This window comes from Solanum dulcamara, chromosome 1 (assembly GCF_947179165.1).
Source record: "Solanum dulcamara chromosome 1, daSolDulc1.2, whole genome shotgun sequence".
Lineage (NCBI taxonomy): Eukaryota > Viridiplantae > Streptophyta > Magnoliopsida > Solanales > Solanaceae > Solanum > Solanum dulcamara.
The window spans coordinates 87,172,089-87,191,859 of NC_077237.1; the positions used below are offsets into that span (position 1 = coordinate 87,172,089).

Genomic DNA, 19,771 nt, shown 5'->3' on the forward strand with positions numbered 1-19,771 from the left:
GATCGAACTAGGAATAGAAAGATTTCTATTTAAATCTATATATCAATTAGCTCTTCATTTCAAGGTGACGTGATTAGGTGCTCTGTCAAAGAAAATTTACTCATTGATTTTATATTAAATGTCGTCAGCTTCAAAATTATCATCAATAAAATAATATTTTAATATAAAATAAATTCAATAATTACTAATCATAAATCTACACTAAACTGAATTAAAATTAAAGATAGTACTCATGTAAGAAAAATAAAATTTACTCATTGATTTTATATTATATAGAAGGGGAGCCTTGGAGTAACTGGTAAAGTTGCTGCCATGTGATCAGGAGGTTACGGGTTCAAGCCTTGGAAACAGCCTCTGGCAAAAATGCAAGGTAAGGCTGCGTACAATAGACCCTTGTGGTCGGGCCCTTCCCCGGATCCTGCGCATAGCGGAAGATTTAGTACAACGAACTGCCCTTTATTGATTTCATATTATATACTAAATAAGCGGTTATTCAAGGTTATCATCAACAATATGACATTTTAATATTCATTAAACAAACTAAAGTAATTACTAAGTGTAAATTTGTATTTAAATTGAATTAAAATTAAGGGTACTATTCTGTAAAAAAATAAAATCAACCCATTGATTTTTTTATTAAAATAAGTTGTTATTGTCAAAGTTATCATCAACAAAACAACATTTTAATAGCATGGAACAAATTTCAGTAATTACTAAGCGTAAATTTGCATCCAAAATTAAATTAAAATTACGGATAGTACTCTGTAAAAAAATTCATCATTGATTTTACATTAAATAAGTGATTATTGTCAAAATTATCATCAACAAAATGACATTTTAATTATCATGAAATACATTTAAGTAATTACTAAGCGTAAATTTACATCCAAAATTGAATTTAAAATAAGGATAATACTTTGTAAAAATTAAAATCTACTGATTAATTTTATACTAAAATAATCACTTATTTTCAAAGATATCATCAACAAAACAATATTTTAATAGTCCTGAAAAAAATTCACTAATTACTAATCGTAAATTTACATTCAAAATAGAATTAAAATTAAGGATAGTACTCTGTAAAAAAATCATTAGGTTTATATTAAATATAAATGATTATTGTCAAAATTATCATCAATAAAATGACATTTTAATAGTCATGAAATAAATTTCAGTAATTGCTAAGCGTAAATCTAATATTTTATAAAAATTGAAATCTACTTATTAGTGTTATATTAAAATAAGCAGTTATTGTCAAAGTTATCATCAACAAAACGATATTTTAATAGTCGTGAAATAATTTCAGTAATTACTAAGCGCAAATTTAAATTCAAAATTGAATTAAAATTAAGGATATACTCTGTAAAAAAAATCTAGTCATTAATTTAATATTAAAAAGTGCTTATTGTCAAAGATATCATCAACAAAGCGACATTTTAATAGTCATGAAATAAATTTCATTAATTACTAAGCGTAAATTTACATTCAAAATTGAATTAAAATTAAGGATAATACTCTGTGAAAATTAAAATCTACTCATTAATTTTATATTAAAATAAACAGATATTGTCAAAGTTAACATCAACAAAATGACATTTTAATAGTCGTGAAGCAGATTTCAGTAAATACTAAGCGTAAATTTACATCCAAAATTGAATTGAAATTAAGGATATACTCTGTAAAAAAAAATCTACTCATTAATTTTATATTAAATAAACACTTATTGTCAAAGATGTCATCAACAAAACGACATTTTAATAGTCATGAAATAAATTTCAGTAATTACTAAGCATAAATTTATAGTCAAAATTGAATTAAAATTAAGGATAATACTGTGTAAAAATTAAAATCTACTCATTAATTTTATATTAAAATAAACAGATATTGTCAAAGTTAACATCAACAAAACGACATTTTAATAGTCGTGAAGCAGATTTCAGTAAATACTAAGCGTAAATTTACATCCAAAGTTGAATTAAAATTAAGGATATACTCTATAAAACAAATCTACTCATTAATTTTATATTAAATAAACGCTTATTGTCAAAGATGTCATCAACAAAACGACATTTTAATAGTCCTGAAATAAATTTCAGTAATTACTAAGCATAAATTTATAGTCAAAATTGAATTAAAATTAAGGATAATACTGTGTAAAAATTAAAATCTACTCATTAATTTTATATTAAAATAAACAGATATTGTCAAAGTTAACATCAACAAAACGACATTTTAATAGTCGTGAAGCAGATTTCAGTAAATACTAAGCGTAAATTTGCATCCAAAGTTGAATTAAAATTAAGGATATACTCTGTAAAACAAATTTACTTATTAATTTTATATTAAATAAACGCTTATTGTCAAAGATGTCATCAACAAAACGACATTTTAATAATCATGAAATAAATTTCAGTAATTACTGAGCATAAATTTATAGTCAAAATTGAATTAAAATTAAAGGACAATATTCTGTATAAATTAAAATCTGCTCACTAATTTTATAGTAAATAATCGATTATAATCAACAAAAGAAAATTTAACACACAAAAAATTCATGAACAAAACATTTCAATAATTAATAAGCGTAAATTCACATTTAAATTGAAAAATTAAAATAAAAAAAATAATACTCGCTAAAAAAATATAATCTACTTATTAATTTTATATTAATATGCGATTATCGTCAAGAAAAACAACTTTTAATATAAAAAATTTCATAAAACTATTTTATTTTTATTTTTTTAAAATAATAAAATTAAAATAATCATGAAATAATCAAAAGTACATCAAAGCCCCCCAATCAACACTTGTTTCAGTATTTGAGTTCTAAAAATGAAAAAAATTCAGTTGAAAATATCATCCTTTAATAAATTTTATAGTGCGCAATCCGAATTTAATTGGATCAAAAAATCAAAAAAAAATATACTCCGTATGTATATATATATATCCTCTTCTCTCTCTATCAATCTCTCTTCAACCAACAACTGCAAAATCCCCTTCTTCTCTTAACCAACAACTGAAATAGTTCTTTTTTCTACCCTTTAAGCTCCATAAGAAGAAGAGCTTAAAAAAACAGAGCAAAGAAGAAAAAAAATCAAGATTTGAGAGGGGGGAAATGGGGAAGTATATGAGGAAGAGGAATACAAAAACTACTGGGGAAGTTGTTGCTGTTTTGGATGTGAGTCCTCTTGGTGTTCGTACAAGAGCTAAAACCCTAGCTCTTCAGCGATTGAAGAAATCGAGCTCTGATACGGCTATTGCCGCCGCCGCCGCCGCCGGCGGTGGTGATGGGTGTTATCTGCAGCTGAGGAGCAGGCGGCTTGAGAAACCCTTGGTGGGTTTTGAAGGGAAAAGACAGAAACACCCTTTGAAGGAATCGAAAAGACAGAATAGGAGTTTGAGCGTGAAGGAGATGAAGGGGAAATCTTGGAATTCTGGGTCGGTTGAGGGTGAAATGGAGGAAAAGGAAGAAATTCAGGAAACCCAGAAGGAAATTAACAAAAATGGAAGCTGTGAAGGAGAAAACTTGCTGGAATTCGATGGTAGAGAGAGGTGAGTTTTCGGCTTCTTTTACCTTCAATTTTTGTTAAATTCTCTCTATGTAGCTGTTAGATTTTTCAGCATGCATGTCACAATTGATGATTAGGGTTGATGCTCTGTTTACTGGTAAGTCAGAAATCGAAGTTTGCATAGTCAATCAACTGAGCTAATGAGATTCCTGGAATACTAAAAGAATTTCCCTTTATACATTTTTCTCCTTTTTTGGGTTAATTTCCAAAGAATCTTTTTCTTATTTCCATTATTATCTAGTTTTATCCTCTGATTAAATGTTCATGGGTTAATTAGATAATCCATTTTTTAATGTTTTGGAAAAATCAAAACTTTTTATGGCCTGATTTCTGGTTTTAGAGAGTGATTTTTCCATTTTGTCATGAAATCAGAACTTTCTCATAAAATTTGATAGAAAGTTGTGTTTTTTAATGACTTGCTTACCTGTATAAAGTTGGTAAATGCGTAAGATAGATTATTGTCTTGTAGCCATATTAGTTCACAGGGAATTTTTAGAAGTAATGTCAGTTTTCAAAGAAAACTTTTTTCTATTGCTTTAAAGGAATTGCTTATGTGTTGCATTTGTTAACTGTATCACAATTAGATTGTGTTAGAAGAGGAGGGGCAATTTCTTATGTGCTGCCTCTATAGTTATCGCGCTGGTCTTTGTTTGATCAAAGTTAAAATGTTAATTCTATCTTTTACGCCGTTATTTTTATGTGGTCTGTTAAAAGGGAATAAAATCAGTGAATCGGCGCCGTCCCTGATTCCCCGAGCTGCTAGAATTCCCATTGTGTTCTTTTGTTCTGTTGTAATTTTTTTCTCAACGTGTCCGAAATTGCATAGTAAATGAAGTATCTGTATTCTCTGCTTTATGTAAGAGACAGAATTGGTGGTTTTATCAAAATTTGCAAATTACTCTTCCAAAATTAACTATAAAAAGTTCGAGAAGTCATTCCTTATACCATCTTCGTTTGTACGATTCTTGACCATAACACCCTTGTCATCAGCACATTTTCATTTGATGGTGCTGATCATTTGTTCTTCATTATGGCTTTTATGAACAATCAAACAGCAAATGGCATTTGATTTGATATGGTGAGTATATATATATATAATATAAGGTACATAAATGAATTCATTTCTTGATTGTTCTACCTAACAAAAAGACAAGATAGCTGTACTACTACTACTGCTATATATTTGCAGTCCCATTTTAAATTACATCTATGTCATTGAAAATTCCATGGTGAAAAAAATGTGTATTGTCTACATGTATATTGGTATCTTTCTGTTTAAATTTAAATAGTTGCAATCATTGTTGGGAGCATTTGCCATTGAAAATGAATGTGGGGTACCCTATATGATTGGAACTTGGATAGATAAGAGGAAAGAAGAGCCACTAAGTGAATTCCTTTTATTGCTTTTGTTTCTTTCTTTTAATTGAGTGCAGGGTAAGGCTGCGTACTATAGACTCTTGTGGTCTCGCAAAACGGGAAATTAGTGCACCGTGCTGTCTCTTTTTTGCCATAGGCTTACGAAGCCTATCTCTGTAGTTCAGGTGAACCAGTGGATATGATTAGCACTAATATAAAAGGTTTTACACTTTCTTATAGGACCACTAGGGAGAGCACACCTTGCAGTTTGATCAGGGACCCAAATAACATACAAACCCCTGGTTCCAGTACAAGACCTAACAATGCTAGTGAAGCTAACGACGGAGAGCCAAATTCACCGCAACTAATTATCCCAACAGCTCATGAAATGAAGGGCTTCTTTGCTGCAGAAAAGAAGCAGCAGAGAGAATTCATTGAGAAGTATGGATTTTCATGGCTCTCATGTTTTAAGTGTTGATTCTCAATTGCTCAAGTTACAGATACACCCTCTTCTTCTTATTGATCCTGTTTTGAAATGGTATGCAGGTACAACTTTGATCCAGTGAATGACAAGCCCCTCCCTGGACGTTACGAATGGGTGAAAGTAGATGGTTAGAAATGGTTTGAACTAGATCGGTAGATATGGACATATGGTATCGGCATCCCAGGAGGACTTGTCCAGCATTTTCTTGTTTGATCTTTAGGTCTAGATAATGGTAGGAAAACAACAAGGATTGTTAGTTAGTCCCTACTTGGTGATGGTCATATTTTGTTTCCAGTCACCCTTGTAAAGAATTTAGGACAGCAAGTTCTAAACTGTAGACTAGTGATCTGTAGCATAACAGTGTGTGAATTTATTCAACAAATATAAGGAGATCCTTTGTCTAACAGAACGTCAAAGGGTGGTTGTTGTAGTCATAATGGTTATGTTAGTCATAGTGTTGTAGTACATGAGTTCAGTCTAGTAATCTTTGTTTCCATTATCATGTAATCCCCCCCTCCCCCAACCCCCAACCCAACCTTTGTTGTCCGTTCCAGTGATGAATAAAATATTGAGCTTCAAAGTTTACCTTATTCATTACTGTCTTTTCCTCTATCCTGTTCTTAGAAAATGTATGGTTGGTCACCCAAGGGTATATGGCGGTTGATAAATGGGGTGAGTTGAGTTGAGAATCATGAGGTCTCAAGTTATCTTAATCTGAGTGGACAGAGTTATTCGATATTTATTGTTGGTGGGAGGTGACAGGTGGAACTAGTCGAGGTGCACAAAAGCATGGTCAATGAAGTGAGATGAAAATCATGAAGTCTCATGTTGTCCTAGTCTTTGTGGATAGAGTTATCTGGTGTCTGTAATTGTTGGTGGAATTGAAATATATTCTGTGCATAAAAATTGACCTGGACATCACGATTAATATTGTGGGGCTAATAAGGTCCTTGTTGCTCTTAAATGAAGCCTTGGCCCTTTTCAGCTGCTAGTGAGAATGTGGTGGGGTTGTTTCTATGTTTGGTGGATATGTGTTGGAAGATTCTTTCTTTGCCTGCTTATCATGTCTATCTGGTTTACCTTTTTCTATATTAATGGTACAACAGCTCTATATGATTGATTTGCAAATCTTGTTCACAAACCAAAAATAATAATTAAAAGAAAAAGACTGGAAGAATTTATGAAAATTAGTGGAGTGGTGTATGAAGAATTGTGTTTTGTGGAAACTGATGATAGTTGGACTTTATACTGTTTCTTGCCCCCACTCCTTCCTGTAAGAAAATTTCTCTCAGACTATGAAAAAGTATAGTTCATTTGAAACTAAGAAAAGGTTATTAAAGGTCTCAAAAGTAATATTAAAAAAAAGATAGCTCTGTGCACATAATATTTCATGTTTACATAGTATTTCATGTTTACGTAGGCTTTGTGATGTAGCATTTTGCAATTTGAAAAGAGTTAAAACTTAAAAGAGATATAATGTAGATAATTTATTTTATTACAAGCATGAATGACAATTTTCACCATTTGAACTTGTTCTTTATAGATAATAATGCTAAAGGAATTGACTTGTAGATTTTAAAAAGCAATAGACCTCATAAGCAAATGACACCTAATTTGCTTTCTTCATTAATCCCAATAAAATAAGGTCAAAAAGTTAGGCAGCATCTTGTCCCTTCACCATTGTTGAAAAATAATCCAAAAAAGTAACTTTCCTTTCAATTACAAATTGTCTAAATTCTAAAACATTTTTAAGTAAAGTTCTCCCTCCATTTCATTTTACTATATAATAATCATAGTATTAAATAACTATTTATAGTAGTAATAGTAAATTTAAAATTTCAAAATATTATTAATGAGACTAGTTTGATAATATGTACCTTTAATTAAACTTTACCTTTAATTAAAATATTATTAATGAGACTAGTTTGATAATATGTACCTTTAATTAAACTTTTCTTAAAAAACATATCAGATCAACATATGCTAAGTAAAATGAAATGGAGTGAGTAAATTGCACATGCATTTGAATAATATCTTGAGGGGAAAAAATGAGGCTTTTAGTTGGAGGTTATAGTGGATTTATGTTATTTTTTTAATGGCATCATCAATTATGTGAAATAATTCTTTAATGGCATCATCAATTTTGTGAAATTAAGAATTTCCAATTCCCAATAACACTCTTTTGCTAGATTACAAATTTGGGAAATAACACTTGAAAAGTGTTTTATCTCATTACTTAAGTGGGCATTGTTAACCAATTATTCTTTCTTGTTAAAAAATATTGCCTCCCACGATATTTTTTTTTTTTTTACTGTTTCATCCCTTTCTATCGCATGTCTTTCATTTTTAATTAAAAATTTTAAATTTAAATTTTATAAATAAAATTATCTGTGATACATAATTTTATTCTTAATAAGTTCTACCATGCAACTAAAGTATGATACCCTTTCCTATCGCATGTCTTTCATTGTTAATTAAAGTCTCGAATTTAAATTTTATAGATGAAATTGCCTGTGATACATAATTTTATTCTTAATAAGTTCCAACATGCAACTAAAGTATGATGAATAGGTCAAAATTTTATTCTTAATCCTCAAAACAACCCTAATAAAATATTTATTGAGGCTAAAACTCAATAATATAAGGTGAAAACATTTTCACCCTTTAAATATTAATTCACATTTCAGAACTAGTTTGTTGTTTTTATGTAAAAGGCCCACTTCTACAGAAGACTTTGGAAGCCAACTGTAGATGAAGTCATAATGTGGAGATTTGTGCATCATGAACAGTACTAAGGTCAGACAATGTCTTGTTCCACTTAAAATAGAAAATTAGAAAAATCTCACCTGTCTAATCCTAATTATTTGTTATCATGTATAATAATTATATACCATAATAATAATATATTTAATATAATTTTGTATATGAAATTTGAAGAAAGTGGTGTACATATATCTTATTTTTATTTTTCTAGAGTAGAAAAATTATTTTTGATAAACTCTCAATCAAAAATTATATATTCAACGCAAAATTATAAGAAAAATAACATAACAAATAGCAAGATACAAAACAAACGCACAACCACAAATAGTAATAGTACATCAAAGAGTGAGAAACTATATATGTGATATAACTAAAGAATACTACACTAAAAAGGAGAAGAGGCGAGGGGGCTAGATCCTGCCTCTTCCACATAAAGTGTGACAACATTCAATTATGTCTACTAATCTTCTACGTTGATTCTTGATCTTCATATTTTTCTATCTAAGATCATATTCTTAAGTTGTGGCATGTCATCTAATCACCTCTTTCTCCCTTAGTTCTTCTTCGGTCTACCTCTACCTTTCCTAACCCCTACTACAACCACGCACCCTCTCATGCTTCCTTATAGTCGTATGCTCGCTATCCTATTCACATGTTCGAATCATCTCAGTCTCGCTTTCCTCATCTTCTCTGATGAAGGTCACTCCCACCTTACTTTGTATAATTTCGTTTCTAATCATATCTTTTCCGTAAATCAACACACCCATTTGAGCATCATCATCTCGCTATGTTCATATTTTGTACGTGGATATTCTTGACTGACCAACACTATGCCCCATACAACAAATTAGGTCTAATCACAACATTCTGTAGAATTTACCTTTAAACCTTGACGACACATTCATATCACAAAGTATCCCAGAAGCGAGTCTTAATTTCAGACATCCATTTCATTCCATTTATAGACACATGTAACTTTCTTGAAGTTTGCAATTGTAGTAACACATGCCAATATGATGCACAAATTAATTGCTTGTGCCTTCTTACAAGAGCTGCCATGCATATATATAGTGAGTATATACTAGTTGAGATTGTGTTGTGAGGTGTGCATTTGGTCGTAACTCATAACCAGATAATGTTTTTGTTTCCTCATTGAGAATAACAATCTTTCAATTTTTCTCAATACTCCTCCTCAAATTATCTGTTGTAATTTCTAAAATTATTTTAAATTATTTATGTTTTTAGAAGTTTTAAACAAGATTAATTATTTTTTTATTTCATCCTTAACAGTAGTAATTATTCTTGAAAATTACAAATAAATTAATAGAATAAATAATATTGAGGGTAAAATAATCAAAATCTTCTCCTAATTAATATTTTCTCCTATAACAGATAATTTAAGTAGTTTTCTAAGAAAAAAAATGATTGCTTCTGAAATGGCCTTTAATTTGGGCCCTCTTCACATAGAATGTTACTGGTCATTCTACACATGTGATGATCATGTTGATTATTTCTTGAGTCTCTTGTGGTCATACTTTGAGTTTTGGGGCCACTTGGAAAGGGTTTTCTCACCAATAAATTTTAATTTCAAATCAACTTTAACTTTAACATCAAACAAATTAAGATTTGAGATTAAAGTTAATTCAGATATTACGATAAAAAAAAATGAATCTTGAATATGATTCAACCCTAAAAACTAACCTCATAACATAAAGATTATTCAAAATATATAAAATTTAAATAGAGATTATTTTCGATGAACCATCAGTAAATGACACAAATGTGAAAATGAAAAGCCAAACACTAAAGTGTTTTTTTTCTTCCTTTCAATACCAAAAGTTAAGTAGAGTACTTCCCAATCCCAAGATTACAATTGGCACCAAAAATTGAAGAAGCTTTACATATTGCCTAGATGACTTGCCTTGATAATAATCAATTTTATTCTGCTTTTGAACAAAATTTGTTGATGAAGTTGTGCCCAAAGTGGCATTATTTTTTGTAGAAGGATCAATTTCTCCCACATAGAATTCATCTAGCATCAATCTTGCTGCACTCCCATGTCCTGCTTCTTCAAACTCTTCACTTGCATCCTTACCTATAAAATTAAATTTCCATATGAAATCAGAGACGGACATAGAATTTGAAGTTTATGAGTTTATATGTATAATAATAACTAATTCATATTCATATATTTAATAAATTTCTTAATACATATACAGTATATAGACAAAAGTTATTGAATTTTCGTAAACACACATGTCATATTGTGGATCCGCCTTGTATGAAAAACTAATTTGGGGGCAGGTTACCCTTTTACTAAATACAAAGAGTAACGGAGGTATGCAAAGGTAGGTCCAACCTAATTATAAGATTCTGATCGTAAGCGTAATAGTATAAGCTTGCTTGGGTGTACCTGCTGCTGCCAACAAGACTTCTTCACCACCAGGATGATCATTTAGGAAGTTTGTCACATTGTATGCCTGCATGTATTAAAATACTTTTATGTAATTTCTGATACAAATGTGTATATATCAAAAATAAACTCTATGATCATATCATAATTTTGCTCTATGACATCATCAGGGTTGACTTCCATAAATACAATTTTAAAAAAAGGCAGTCCGATGCACTAAAAATCTCGTTATGTGTAGGGTTCGGGGAAGGTTCCGACCACAAGAGTCTATTATACGCAGTCTTACCTTGCATAAATACAATAAGACATGTAGTTTGAGATCATAAAATATCATAATTAAATTAAACCTAGCTAGTATTTATTTTTTTTTGCAACAAAACGATGTTTTTCATTAGATCGAAGAGAGAATTTATCTGATCTACAAGTCATGAGTTTAGACCATCAAACTAGCTATTAATGCTTATGTTATGAGGATAATACAATTCTTATCTATCACCTTTATAAATACGAAATATTTTGTGCACGAAATGATAGTGAAAATTTTAATTACATACCTTAGCATTTATGATAACCCAACAATCTTTAGGACTATTATGCAAAGAAACTTCATAATATGTTTTCAAAACTTTATTATCAACTCCCATAACTCCTTTTCTTTTTTCTTTTCCCCCCTATGCTTCTAAGTGTTATTTCATCAATCCATATATAGACACAACCACTCAAGCTATGGCATAATTATTGTTCAAATAAACAAGTATTTTTCTTGTGTACCATGAAAGTGATATATCCATTTATTTTAATGTTCAATTATATTCAAGTGATGATTATTATTTTGTCATAATGCATGGACCAGAAAAAGGTGATGTTTAAAAAAATAAAAAAGGTGATGTTGAAAGGGGTCAATTAAATGAAAAAACAAATTTTGAATATAAATTTTATCCTCTCTGTATTTAGCTAAATTATAATTGGTATCTGCAAACTTAGATGCTATTTGGTGGTTGGTATATATGTATATATATTTTTTTTGTGGTACATTATTGGGTAGTTTGTATATCATTATCTCGTTAATATATAATATGAAGTTTCATATGATTTTTTCCAGACATGAATTTAAATATAGTTGCTCCAAAGTGGATAACGGACACCAGATGAAAAATCAAAAAAAATGTTATGAGTCATTGGTTCGAACCTCGGCTACTGACTCATCTTTGTTAGAAGCAATTTATAACATTTCAATGTGAGACTTTTCAACGTGATCAATTTAAATGTAGTCGGACTCTAAATCAGGTAACGGACATCGAATGAAAAATAATTTGTTATGAGTCATTGATTCAAACCTCGAATATGGAATCGTATTTGTTAGAAAGCAGTTTATATTTCAACATGAAGCTTTCCGACATGAATTTAATTAAAATCAAACTCTAAAACAGGTGACAGACATTGGATGAGAAATCAAAAAAGAATTAAATTGTTGTGAATCATTGATTCGAACCCTGACTACAAAATCATTGTTAGAGAGAAATTTGCCTTTCAATACAAGACTTTTCGATATGAATTTAAATATAACGCGGCTCCGGAGAAGATAATAACCATGTAATGAGAAATAAAATAAAAATTGTTATGAATCATTGATTCGAACCCTCGGTTATGGAGTCGTCCTTATTATAAAGTATTTTCTCTTTCAATGTGAGACTTTTTAATGTAAATTCAAATTTTAATTGGGCTTCAAAATATAGAATATCAGACATCGAATGAAAAATCAAAGGAATTATATGAGTCATGTGGATCTCAATCTAAATCAGATATCTAATGGGCCATAAACAACAAAAAAAACCAAACCACGTAAAACTCATTCACGGCCCATTTAACTCCCCTCAAAAACCCTAGCTTCCTCCTCCATTTCTTCACAAGCAGCAACCTAGGGTTAGCAGTGTGTGTGTGTGTGTGTTAGAGAGAGAAAGAGGAGAGAGAAAATGGTATCAGGTTCAGGGATCAGTGCAAGGAGGATAGTGGTGGATGCTCGCCACCATATGCTTGGAAGGCTATCTTCAATTTTGGCGAAAGAGCTTCTCAATGGACAGAGAGTTGTTGTTGTTAGGTGTGAAGAGATTTGCCTTTCCGGTGGACTTGTTCGCCAGAAAATGAAGTATCTTAGATTCCTTCGTAAGAGAATGAATACAAAGCCCTCTCATGGTCCAATCCATTTCCGTGCTCCTTCTAAGATCCTTTGGCGTACAATCCGTGGGTATGCCTTATTAATCTCCCCTTTTTGTTGATTACATTGTTTAAAATAACCAATTTCTGCTGGTGGATTTAATGTATAAGTTGAATTATATGATTTTTCCGTTTTAAAGTGATTTGTAGGAAATATCATTTTGGGGCAATGTTTAAGTATCTCTTGTGTTCGAGAACATTGAATTTATGTTAATAGGTTTGATTTTGATTATTAGTATGAAGCTGGTGCCAAACTGAAGCATAATAGACTGTTACCAACGATCATTTCGGGGGCAATGTTTAAGTATTTCTCGTGTCTGAGAACCTTGAATTTATGTTAAAAGGTTTGATTTTGATTATTAGTATGAAGCTGGTGCTTAAAAGAAACATAATAGATATTGTGCATTCATCCAGCTTATTTGGAATAAAGGCATAGCTGTTGCAGTTGTATATAATACTGCCTTGACAATAGCTACTGAGCTAGATCATGTCAATATAATCGAAATGGAGCAGGTGCCAAAAGAAGCATAATAGATGTTGAAGACTGGCCTTACTGATGCAAACTAGTTTTGAGTTAAGGCATAGCTGTTGTAGCTGTAGATATATTTGTTGCATGAATAGTGTAGTAGGTGTTTGACTTATCTAAAAGGGCCATCTTTTGGTAGTATGAAGGATGTTGCTGTATCTCTATTAGTATTTTTGGAATCAGTGCAAGTAGTTTTGGTTATATTGTAAGAAGAACAAGTTTTGTTTAGGGTGATTGTAAATGTGGTTTCCAGCATTTACTTAATGCTAATGAATATGCTATTACCATTTCCAACCCAAAAAAAGAGAGTGTGTAGGATGCTTACTATCTTTTACCGAATTTACAAGCATTTGCCTCAATGTCCATGGATTTTAGTGGATATGTTGCGGAGTTTCAAAAATCTTCAAATTGTAGATAGGGCGTTACATATTTGTTTGAATGTTGATAAAGATTTTTAACTTGTGGATTGAACCTGGGCGAGCATTTACTGAAAGGTGTGTTGCATTTAGCATGCACGCATGTCTAGGTGGTGCAATGTTTGTTTCATATCCACAAGCTACTTGCTCACTCTCATATTCTATTTATGTTTTCCTGTTTGATTAATGAGTGTTATAGTTGATTTTCTATTATGAATTGTTTCTGCGTTCAAAAGATTTAATGGCTGTGGTAGTTATTTCATATCCTTGCCATGTAACTGTTTTTGCCTGATTATGTCTTCACCTTAGGATGATTCCCCACAAGACCAAGCGTGGGGCTGCTGCACTTGCCCGCTTGAAAGTTTATGAGGGTGTCCCACCCCCATATGACAAGATTAAGAGGATGGTCATTCCCGATGCTCTAAAGTGAGTTGAAGCTACAGATATAATTAAATTCTTAGTATCATCGTTCTTGTAACACTCACACTTTTGTATTTTGTTATTTAGGGTATTGAGGCTCCAAGCAGGACACAAGTACTGTCTCTTGGGCAAGCTTTCATCAGAAGTCGGATGGAACCATTATGATACTATCAAGGCAAGTTTCTTCATCTTTACCTTTTACATACTCATCCAGTGAAGCAACATGTGGTAATTACTACATTTTTAGTTAGAATTTACAATGAGACCATCTTAGTGTTTTTAATCAGTAAGAATTATTTCCCTGTGCTCAGCATCATTTGACATTCCCTGTTTATGTATAGCATCTTATTCTTCAGTGGTCATTCCCATGACAGTCAAATAGTTGCTTACTTCTCTGTTGAAATCATGATTACAACAGGATCTCGAGAACAAGAGGAAGGAGAGAGCTCAGGTAGCATACGAGAGGAGAAAGCAGTTGGCGAAACTTAGAGTTAAGGCTGAGAAAGCTGCCGAGGAGAAGCTTGGACCTCAACTCGTTGTTATTGCTCCAATCAAATATTGAATTGGGACATAGTTATTTGAAGTACAATTTTGTTGAAGATCGATAATTCATCTTAATCTCGACCTTTTTCTAGTTACGTTGTCCTCCTGAGTGGTTTATTTTCAGTTTACCAGCTAACTCTTTATCTTTCATTGTTTTTGGTAATGAAATTGAATGTCATGCTTTTAGTGATACAGATGTTATATCTCCTCTAGTACCTTTTATGTTCCCTGTAGTCTATTCTTTGGACTAACTGCAACCTTCGACTCTGTTGATCCATGGTGGATATCAATCTCCATAGTATCAAGTGTTACTTTAAAATGGCATTAACCGAAACTTCAACTAAATTTGCCACTCCTTGAGTGAGACCTTATATTCTGTGATTCACTTTCAAGTACTTGCCTCCGACCGGTCAAGATCAAGCTATGCGACTCGCAGAAAAAAGAATATACCTATACTCCGACTAATAAGGGAAAGTTTAATTCAAGATTGACTTTGATTAAATTCTGATATGAGAAAATATTATAGTATCTAAGAGTTATTTAAAAATATCATAGTCATAATAATGTAAGAGGGGTAAGGTGAGATTATCCTTTTTTACAACATATATTAACAGTTTTATTAGTTTAAATTGTTGATTATAACGATTACACTTTTAGGGTTATCTTTTTCTTTTTTTTTAATTAGTTGTTTCTAAACATTAATGTTTCTCCATTTTCCTTTTATATTTCCAACTAAATTATCAATCAGTGGAAATTCCAAGATTCTAAAATGTTTCTAATTAATAGTACTTGAGAATTATTTTTTTCAATAAATAAGAAAATTAAATAAAAATGGAAGTTAACAATTCAAAAAAGATTTTGCAACTCATATCAATCCTATTTTTCCAGAAAAATTCTTTATTTGTCCATATTTATTTGTTTTCCTTTCCATTTATGTCTCTCTATATACAGTTGTATTTTATTCTTTCTGTCACTCCTAAATATAGAGTTATATTAAAGTAGGGGGTTCTCTATATATAGTTTTATATTTTTTCTATACAACTCTTTATATAAAGTTGTAACTTTTAATCTTGTATACTCATCTTTTCTTGAAAATATGGCTTCTTTTTTCTTTATATCTCTTGTTTTCTTCTTCTTCATAGGAATTATTGAACTTGGAAATGCAAAATTTCTTAGTGATTTTCATTTTAAAGAGCAAAAATTGAATAATCCAACAGTGTATGTTGATCCATATGGACATGGCAATTTTCCAACTATTCAATCAGCCATTGATTCTGTCCCTCAAGATAATCAAAAATGGATATGTATTATCATCAAACCTGGACAATATAGGTATCTTGACTACTTTATATAATTCTTTTTTTTAGATTTAAGTTATATACGCTAATAGTAAACATTACAGAAAAAACTGATTAGCTATGAACTTTGTCGTGAAATAAGTGTTAGTTTAGTATCTTGGTGTTGGTTTATATTTTCTTGTACAGATTTAAGTTATGCACACTGACAATAAAATTACAGAATGACTGAAATTAGCTGTGAAATTTGTCACTAAATAACAATGTAGGTATCAATTTAGTATCTTGCTTTATGTATATTTTTTGTATTTAAATTATATACACTGACGGTAAACATTACAAAACAAAAAAAAGTTTAAATTTACCTTAAACTTTGTCGCTAAATAACATTATAGGTATCAATTTAGTATTTTGCTTTATATATACTTTGTCTGATTTAAGTTATATACACTAATAAGTAAACATTACAAAAAAAAATGGAGTTAGTACTATGAACTTCGTCGTTAAATAGCTTGAACCTAATAATTTTTTATTTATAATTCATATATTGCTAAATTGAATTAGGGAGGAATTTTACTTTTAATTTTAACTATAGAATTTGTTCCATCTAATTTCAGTTTTTAGTAGTGAAATAGAGGCAAAGGGCAGCCCGGTGCACTAAAGCTCCCGCTATGCGCGGGGTCCGGGGAAGGGCCTGACCACAAGGGTCTATTGTACGCAGCCTTGCCTTGCATTTCTGCCAGAGGCTGTTTCCAAGGCTTGAACCCGTGACCTCCTGGTCACATGGCAGCAACTTTACCAGTTACTCCAAGGCTCCCCTTCCTTAGTAGTGAAATAGAATGATTATAATATCAATCCAATTCAACCTATCTTTCATGTTACATGATAAACTGTTATATTATTTCGACTTTTCAAAAATATTATTATTTTTCAGTCGATTAATTCTCAAAAATACTTTATTTTTAAAGGATTCAACACGATCGCGATAATTAGTTCAAGTCCTAATCCGTTCGTAAAACTTAAACTCTTTTTTTTTACATGTGTATGATATGTTATATTATTTTAATAATATGATTTTGTGATATTGCATGTAGGGAACAAGTGAAAATCCCTAGAGAGAAGCCATATATTTATCTAAAAGGAGAAGAAAATGGAAAAATCATTGTAACTTGGGATGCCCATGACTCAATTGCTACTGATGCTACTTTCACTACTGAAGCTAACAATACAATTGTGGAAAATATCACATTCATAGTAAGTGAAAATCACAATTTTTTATTGATTTTTAAAATAATTTTGTATATGTCATTAGTCTGATTCTTATAATAATGAATTTGTAAAGTAGATTTGTTTATTCAAAAAAGATTTGTCGTGTTATTTGAACACGTAAAAGTTATGTTTTGTCCAACAACAAAACTCCTTCTACAAGTATTAAAAGAGAATTATTATATCTCGCATTTACTTAAATTGTGGAAATATAATAACTTTATTCGTTGAATTGAAGAAAAGATTATTTTACATCAACAAGTAAAGAAAAAAAAGATATTATTCAGTTTTGTAGCTATATATGTTGCGCGGACTCTCACAAAATTATTATTGATGTACTCATTACTTTTGTAGGAACTAACAGACACCCAATAATACTTTTAAAAAATCTGGATTGTATAAACTTAAACTTCTACTTTTTATCTTGGACCAAACTCATTCATTCTTTTTGAAACAGACTATTGTACTAATTTTCTAATATGTTTTTCTTATCTTTATTCTAGCAATTAATTACAAAAGTAGGTTTGATTATTATTATTTTTGTTTATTATCAGAATTCTTATAATTATCCTCCAAAAAGCAACAATAATCCAAGGGTGATGGCAGTGGCAGCCATGATTGCTGGTGACAAATCTATATTTTACAAGTGTGAATTTCTTGGATTTCAAGACACATTATGGGATGTTGAAGGAAGACATTATTTCAAACTTTGTACCATTGAAGGAGCTGTTGATTTCATCTTTGGTAATGGTCAATCTATTTATGAGGTAAAACACTACTCTCCACATCTTCTTCAAGTACTATCATATGGACTAAATCTTTCTATAATATCGTTGTTTGTTCCGATAAATTTTAATATTATAATGTAATAATAATTTTTTTAAAAATCAATTATAAAAAGTTCAAACATATACAAATCAATAAAAAATAAAAGACACCTTAGTGCATCAAGTCAATGGACAAAGCTATAATATTAGGTACGGATTCGGACAAATCCAACAACTTTTGTTTATATCCCTAAATTTGTGTTAAGAAATCCATTATATATATATATATATATATATATTTAATTGTGGACCTAGTAACTAAAATGATCTATGGATCTGATGGCGAATTTAGAATTTATAAACTTCAAATCCTTCTTCCACCAGCTATGTACGTGGTATTTTACATTCATGCAGGATCTGCGAAAAAGGCCGCGCCCAAGCTGTGTAATGTTAGCATGTCTATCTCGATACAAGCATCAATGATTTTTTCCATGGCTCAATTAATCCATGATCATAAGTCATATAGACAGAAGCAGATTCAAGATTTGAAGTTTATGAGTTCAACGATCTCAAGTTAATATAAACCAATAACTAGTTCACAATCTTATAGTTCTAAATATATTGTAGGCATTTCTTAATATAACATAGGATCTAAAACAAAAATTACTGATTTCTCCCTAAATCAATATGCCTTATAGTACATAAACAACTTTACCATTGCTTTAAGAATCTCCTCAATAGATTAATATATAGTAAATCATTTTAAAATCTTCTTAATATTTTAATTATTTTATATGCAGAATTGTACAATATCAGTAAATGCAGGAGCTTTAGATGGATTAATAGGGTACATAACAGCACAAGGAAGATCAAACCCTAATGATACAAGTGGATTTGTGTTCAAGAATTGTAATGTGACTGGAAATGGACAAATTTTCTTGGGTAGGCCATGGAGAGACTATGCAAGAGTTTTATTCTATGATTCCTCCATGGCTAATGTCATCACTCCTCAAGGTTGGGATGCTGGACTCTTTGTTGGCAAAGAGTAAGTTCTTTTTCCGATTTAATCATCTGATATTCGAAATTCACTTACTTGACTAATTTACATTTGTGCCATGGGTTAGGGCTACTAGACATACTATAAAAACTTATATTTCCAGAACTCGAATTTGAGACATCTGACCAAAGAGATTTAATTATGTTCTTCTTTTTTTTGGTTATGATGTAGGAAACAATTAACATTTGCTGAGGGAAGTTGCAAAGGAATAGGATCAAGCATTTCAAAAAGAGTGTCATGGGTAGCAAAATTGAGCCAACAAGAGTTACAACAATTAACAAGTATCTCATTCATTGATAATGAGGGTTGGATGACCAAACAACCCTTGAAAGTACTTCAATAGTTTAATTAGACATTATTTTACTTTAAACAAAAAAATGACTAGCTTAGCCTAGATATATTTTATGTACCCATATAATATTATTTGTTCTTTGAGCTGTATGTCCTATGAATTAGCAGGACATTTGGTGTGATGTCGTTATTCTTATGGACGTATTAAATGATCGAATAGGTTTTTACTTTGTTCATGAAGGTCAAAATTTATTTTTACATATATATAGTAGATGATGAATGTCCTTGGTGAAAATCATGTGTCTACCTCTGAGCCCAAGACTCCCAAACATGTTTATCATTTCACATTATATTAAAACGCGACTTGATTGATAGGATGAACTCAAAATGG

At 30.7% G+C, this 19,771-nt stretch overlaps 4 protein-coding genes across 5 annotated transcripts; 3 read left to right on the forward strand and 1 right to left on the reverse strand.

Moving 5' to 3' along the window:
- Positions 1 to 2,969: 2,969 nt before the first annotated feature.
- On the forward strand, positions 2,970 to 5,999 carry LOC129882917 (cyclin-dependent kinase inhibitor 4-like). The gene is made up of 3 exons (XM_055957420.1): positions 2,970 to 3,552; positions 5,166 to 5,366; positions 5,472 to 5,999. The coding sequence occupies exons 1-3, from the start codon at positions 3,116 to 3,118 to the stop codon at positions 5,539 to 5,541; spliced, it is 708 nt and encodes a 235-aa protein (XP_055813395.1). The 5' UTR covers positions 2,970 to 3,115; the 3' UTR covers positions 5,542 to 5,999.
- Positions 6,000 to 9,921: 3,922 nt separating this feature from the next.
- LOC129890648 (cytochrome b5-like) lies at positions 9,922 to 11,273 on the reverse strand. Of its 2 annotated transcripts, none has more exons than XM_055966159.1 (3): positions 11,140 to 11,273; positions 10,586 to 10,652; positions 9,922 to 10,267 (listed from the first exon to the last, which is right to left on the reverse strand). In XM_055966159.1, the coding sequence occupies exons 1-3, from the start codon at positions 11,227 to 11,229 to the stop codon at positions 9,999 to 10,001; spliced, it is 426 nt and encodes a 141-aa protein (XP_055822134.1). In that variant the 5' UTR covers positions 11,230 to 11,273; the 3' UTR covers positions 9,922 to 9,998. The 2 variants fall into 2 exon arrangements, 1 of the variants encoding a protein (XP_055822134.1); XR_008767032.1 differs by having other exon boundaries at positions 10,181 to 10,267; positions 10,532 to 10,652; positions 11,140 to 11,171.
- Positions 11,274 to 12,462: 1,189 nt separating this feature from the next.
- LOC129882925 (60S ribosomal protein L13a-4) lies at positions 12,463 to 14,896 on the forward strand. The gene is made up of 4 exons (XM_055957432.1): positions 12,463 to 12,830; positions 14,051 to 14,167; positions 14,249 to 14,336; positions 14,580 to 14,896. The coding sequence occupies exons 1-4, from the start codon at positions 12,559 to 12,561 to the stop codon at positions 14,721 to 14,723; spliced, it is 621 nt and encodes a 206-aa protein (XP_055813407.1). The 5' UTR covers positions 12,463 to 12,558; the 3' UTR covers positions 14,724 to 14,896.
- A 904-nt stretch (positions 14,897 to 15,800) lies between these two features.
- On the forward strand, positions 15,801 to 19,459 carry LOC129890659 (probable pectinesterase 29). The gene is made up of 5 exons (XM_055966164.1): positions 15,801 to 16,036; positions 17,094 to 17,253; positions 17,820 to 18,032; positions 18,833 to 19,077; positions 19,261 to 19,459. The coding sequence occupies exons 1-5, from the start codon at positions 15,801 to 15,803 to the stop codon at positions 19,430 to 19,432; spliced, it is 1,026 nt and encodes a 341-aa protein (XP_055822139.1). The 3' UTR covers positions 19,433 to 19,459.
- The last annotated feature ends 312 nt before the right edge of the window (positions 19,460 to 19,771 follow it).

What these genes read in the sequence shown, in the direction of transcription:
- LOC129890648 (XM_055966159.1), bottom strand. Translation starts at nt 11,229, where the DNA reads ATGGGAGTTGATAATAAAGTTTTGAAAACATATTATGAAGTTTCTTTG. An exon ending in GGGTTATCATAAATGCTAAG is followed by an intron (nt 10,653 to 11,139) that starts GTATGTAATTAA and finishes TAATACATGCAG; the next exon opens with GCATACAATGTGACAAACTT. An exon ending in AGTCTTGTTGGCAGCAGCAG is followed by an intron (nt 10,268 to 10,585) that starts GTACACCCAAGC and finishes TTAATTTTATAG; the next exon opens with GTAAGGATGCAAGTGAAGAG.
- LOC129882925 (XM_055957432.1), top strand. Translation starts at nt 12,559, where the DNA reads ATGGTATCAGGTTCAGGGATCAGTGCAAGGAGGATAGTGGTGGATGCT. An exon ending in CTTTGGCGTACAATCCGTGG is followed by an intron (nt 12,831 to 14,050) that starts GTATGCCTTATT and finishes TCTTCACCTTAG; the next exon opens with GATGATTCCCCACAAGACCA. An exon ending in ACCATTATGATACTATCAAG is followed by an intron (nt 14,337 to 14,579) that starts GCAAGTTTCTTC and finishes TGATTACAACAG; the next exon opens with GATCTCGAGAACAAGAGGAA.
- LOC129882917 (XM_055957420.1), top strand. Translation starts at nt 3,116, where the DNA reads ATGGGGAAGTATATGAGGAAGAGGAATACAAAAACTACTGGGGAAGTT. An exon ending in GAATTCGATGGTAGAGAGAG is followed by an intron (nt 3,553 to 5,165) that starts GTGAGTTTTCGG and finishes ACTTTCTTATAG; the next exon opens with GACCACTAGGGAGAGCACAC. An exon ending in CAGAGAGAATTCATTGAGAA is followed by an intron (nt 5,367 to 5,471) that starts GTATGGATTTTC and finishes AATGGTATGCAG; the next exon opens with GTACAACTTTGATCCAGTGA.
- LOC129890659 (XM_055966164.1), top strand. Translation starts at nt 15,801, where the DNA reads ATGGCTTCTTTTTTCTTTATATCTCTTGTTTTCTTCTTCTTCATAGGA. An exon ending in ATCAAACCTGGACAATATAG is followed by an intron (nt 16,037 to 17,093) that starts GTATCTTGACTA and finishes TATTGCATGTAG; the next exon opens with GGAACAAGTGAAAATCCCTA. An exon ending in TGGAAAATATCACATTCATA is followed by an intron (nt 17,254 to 17,819) that starts GTAAGTGAAAAT and finishes GTTTATTATCAG; the next exon opens with AATTCTTATAATTATCCTCC.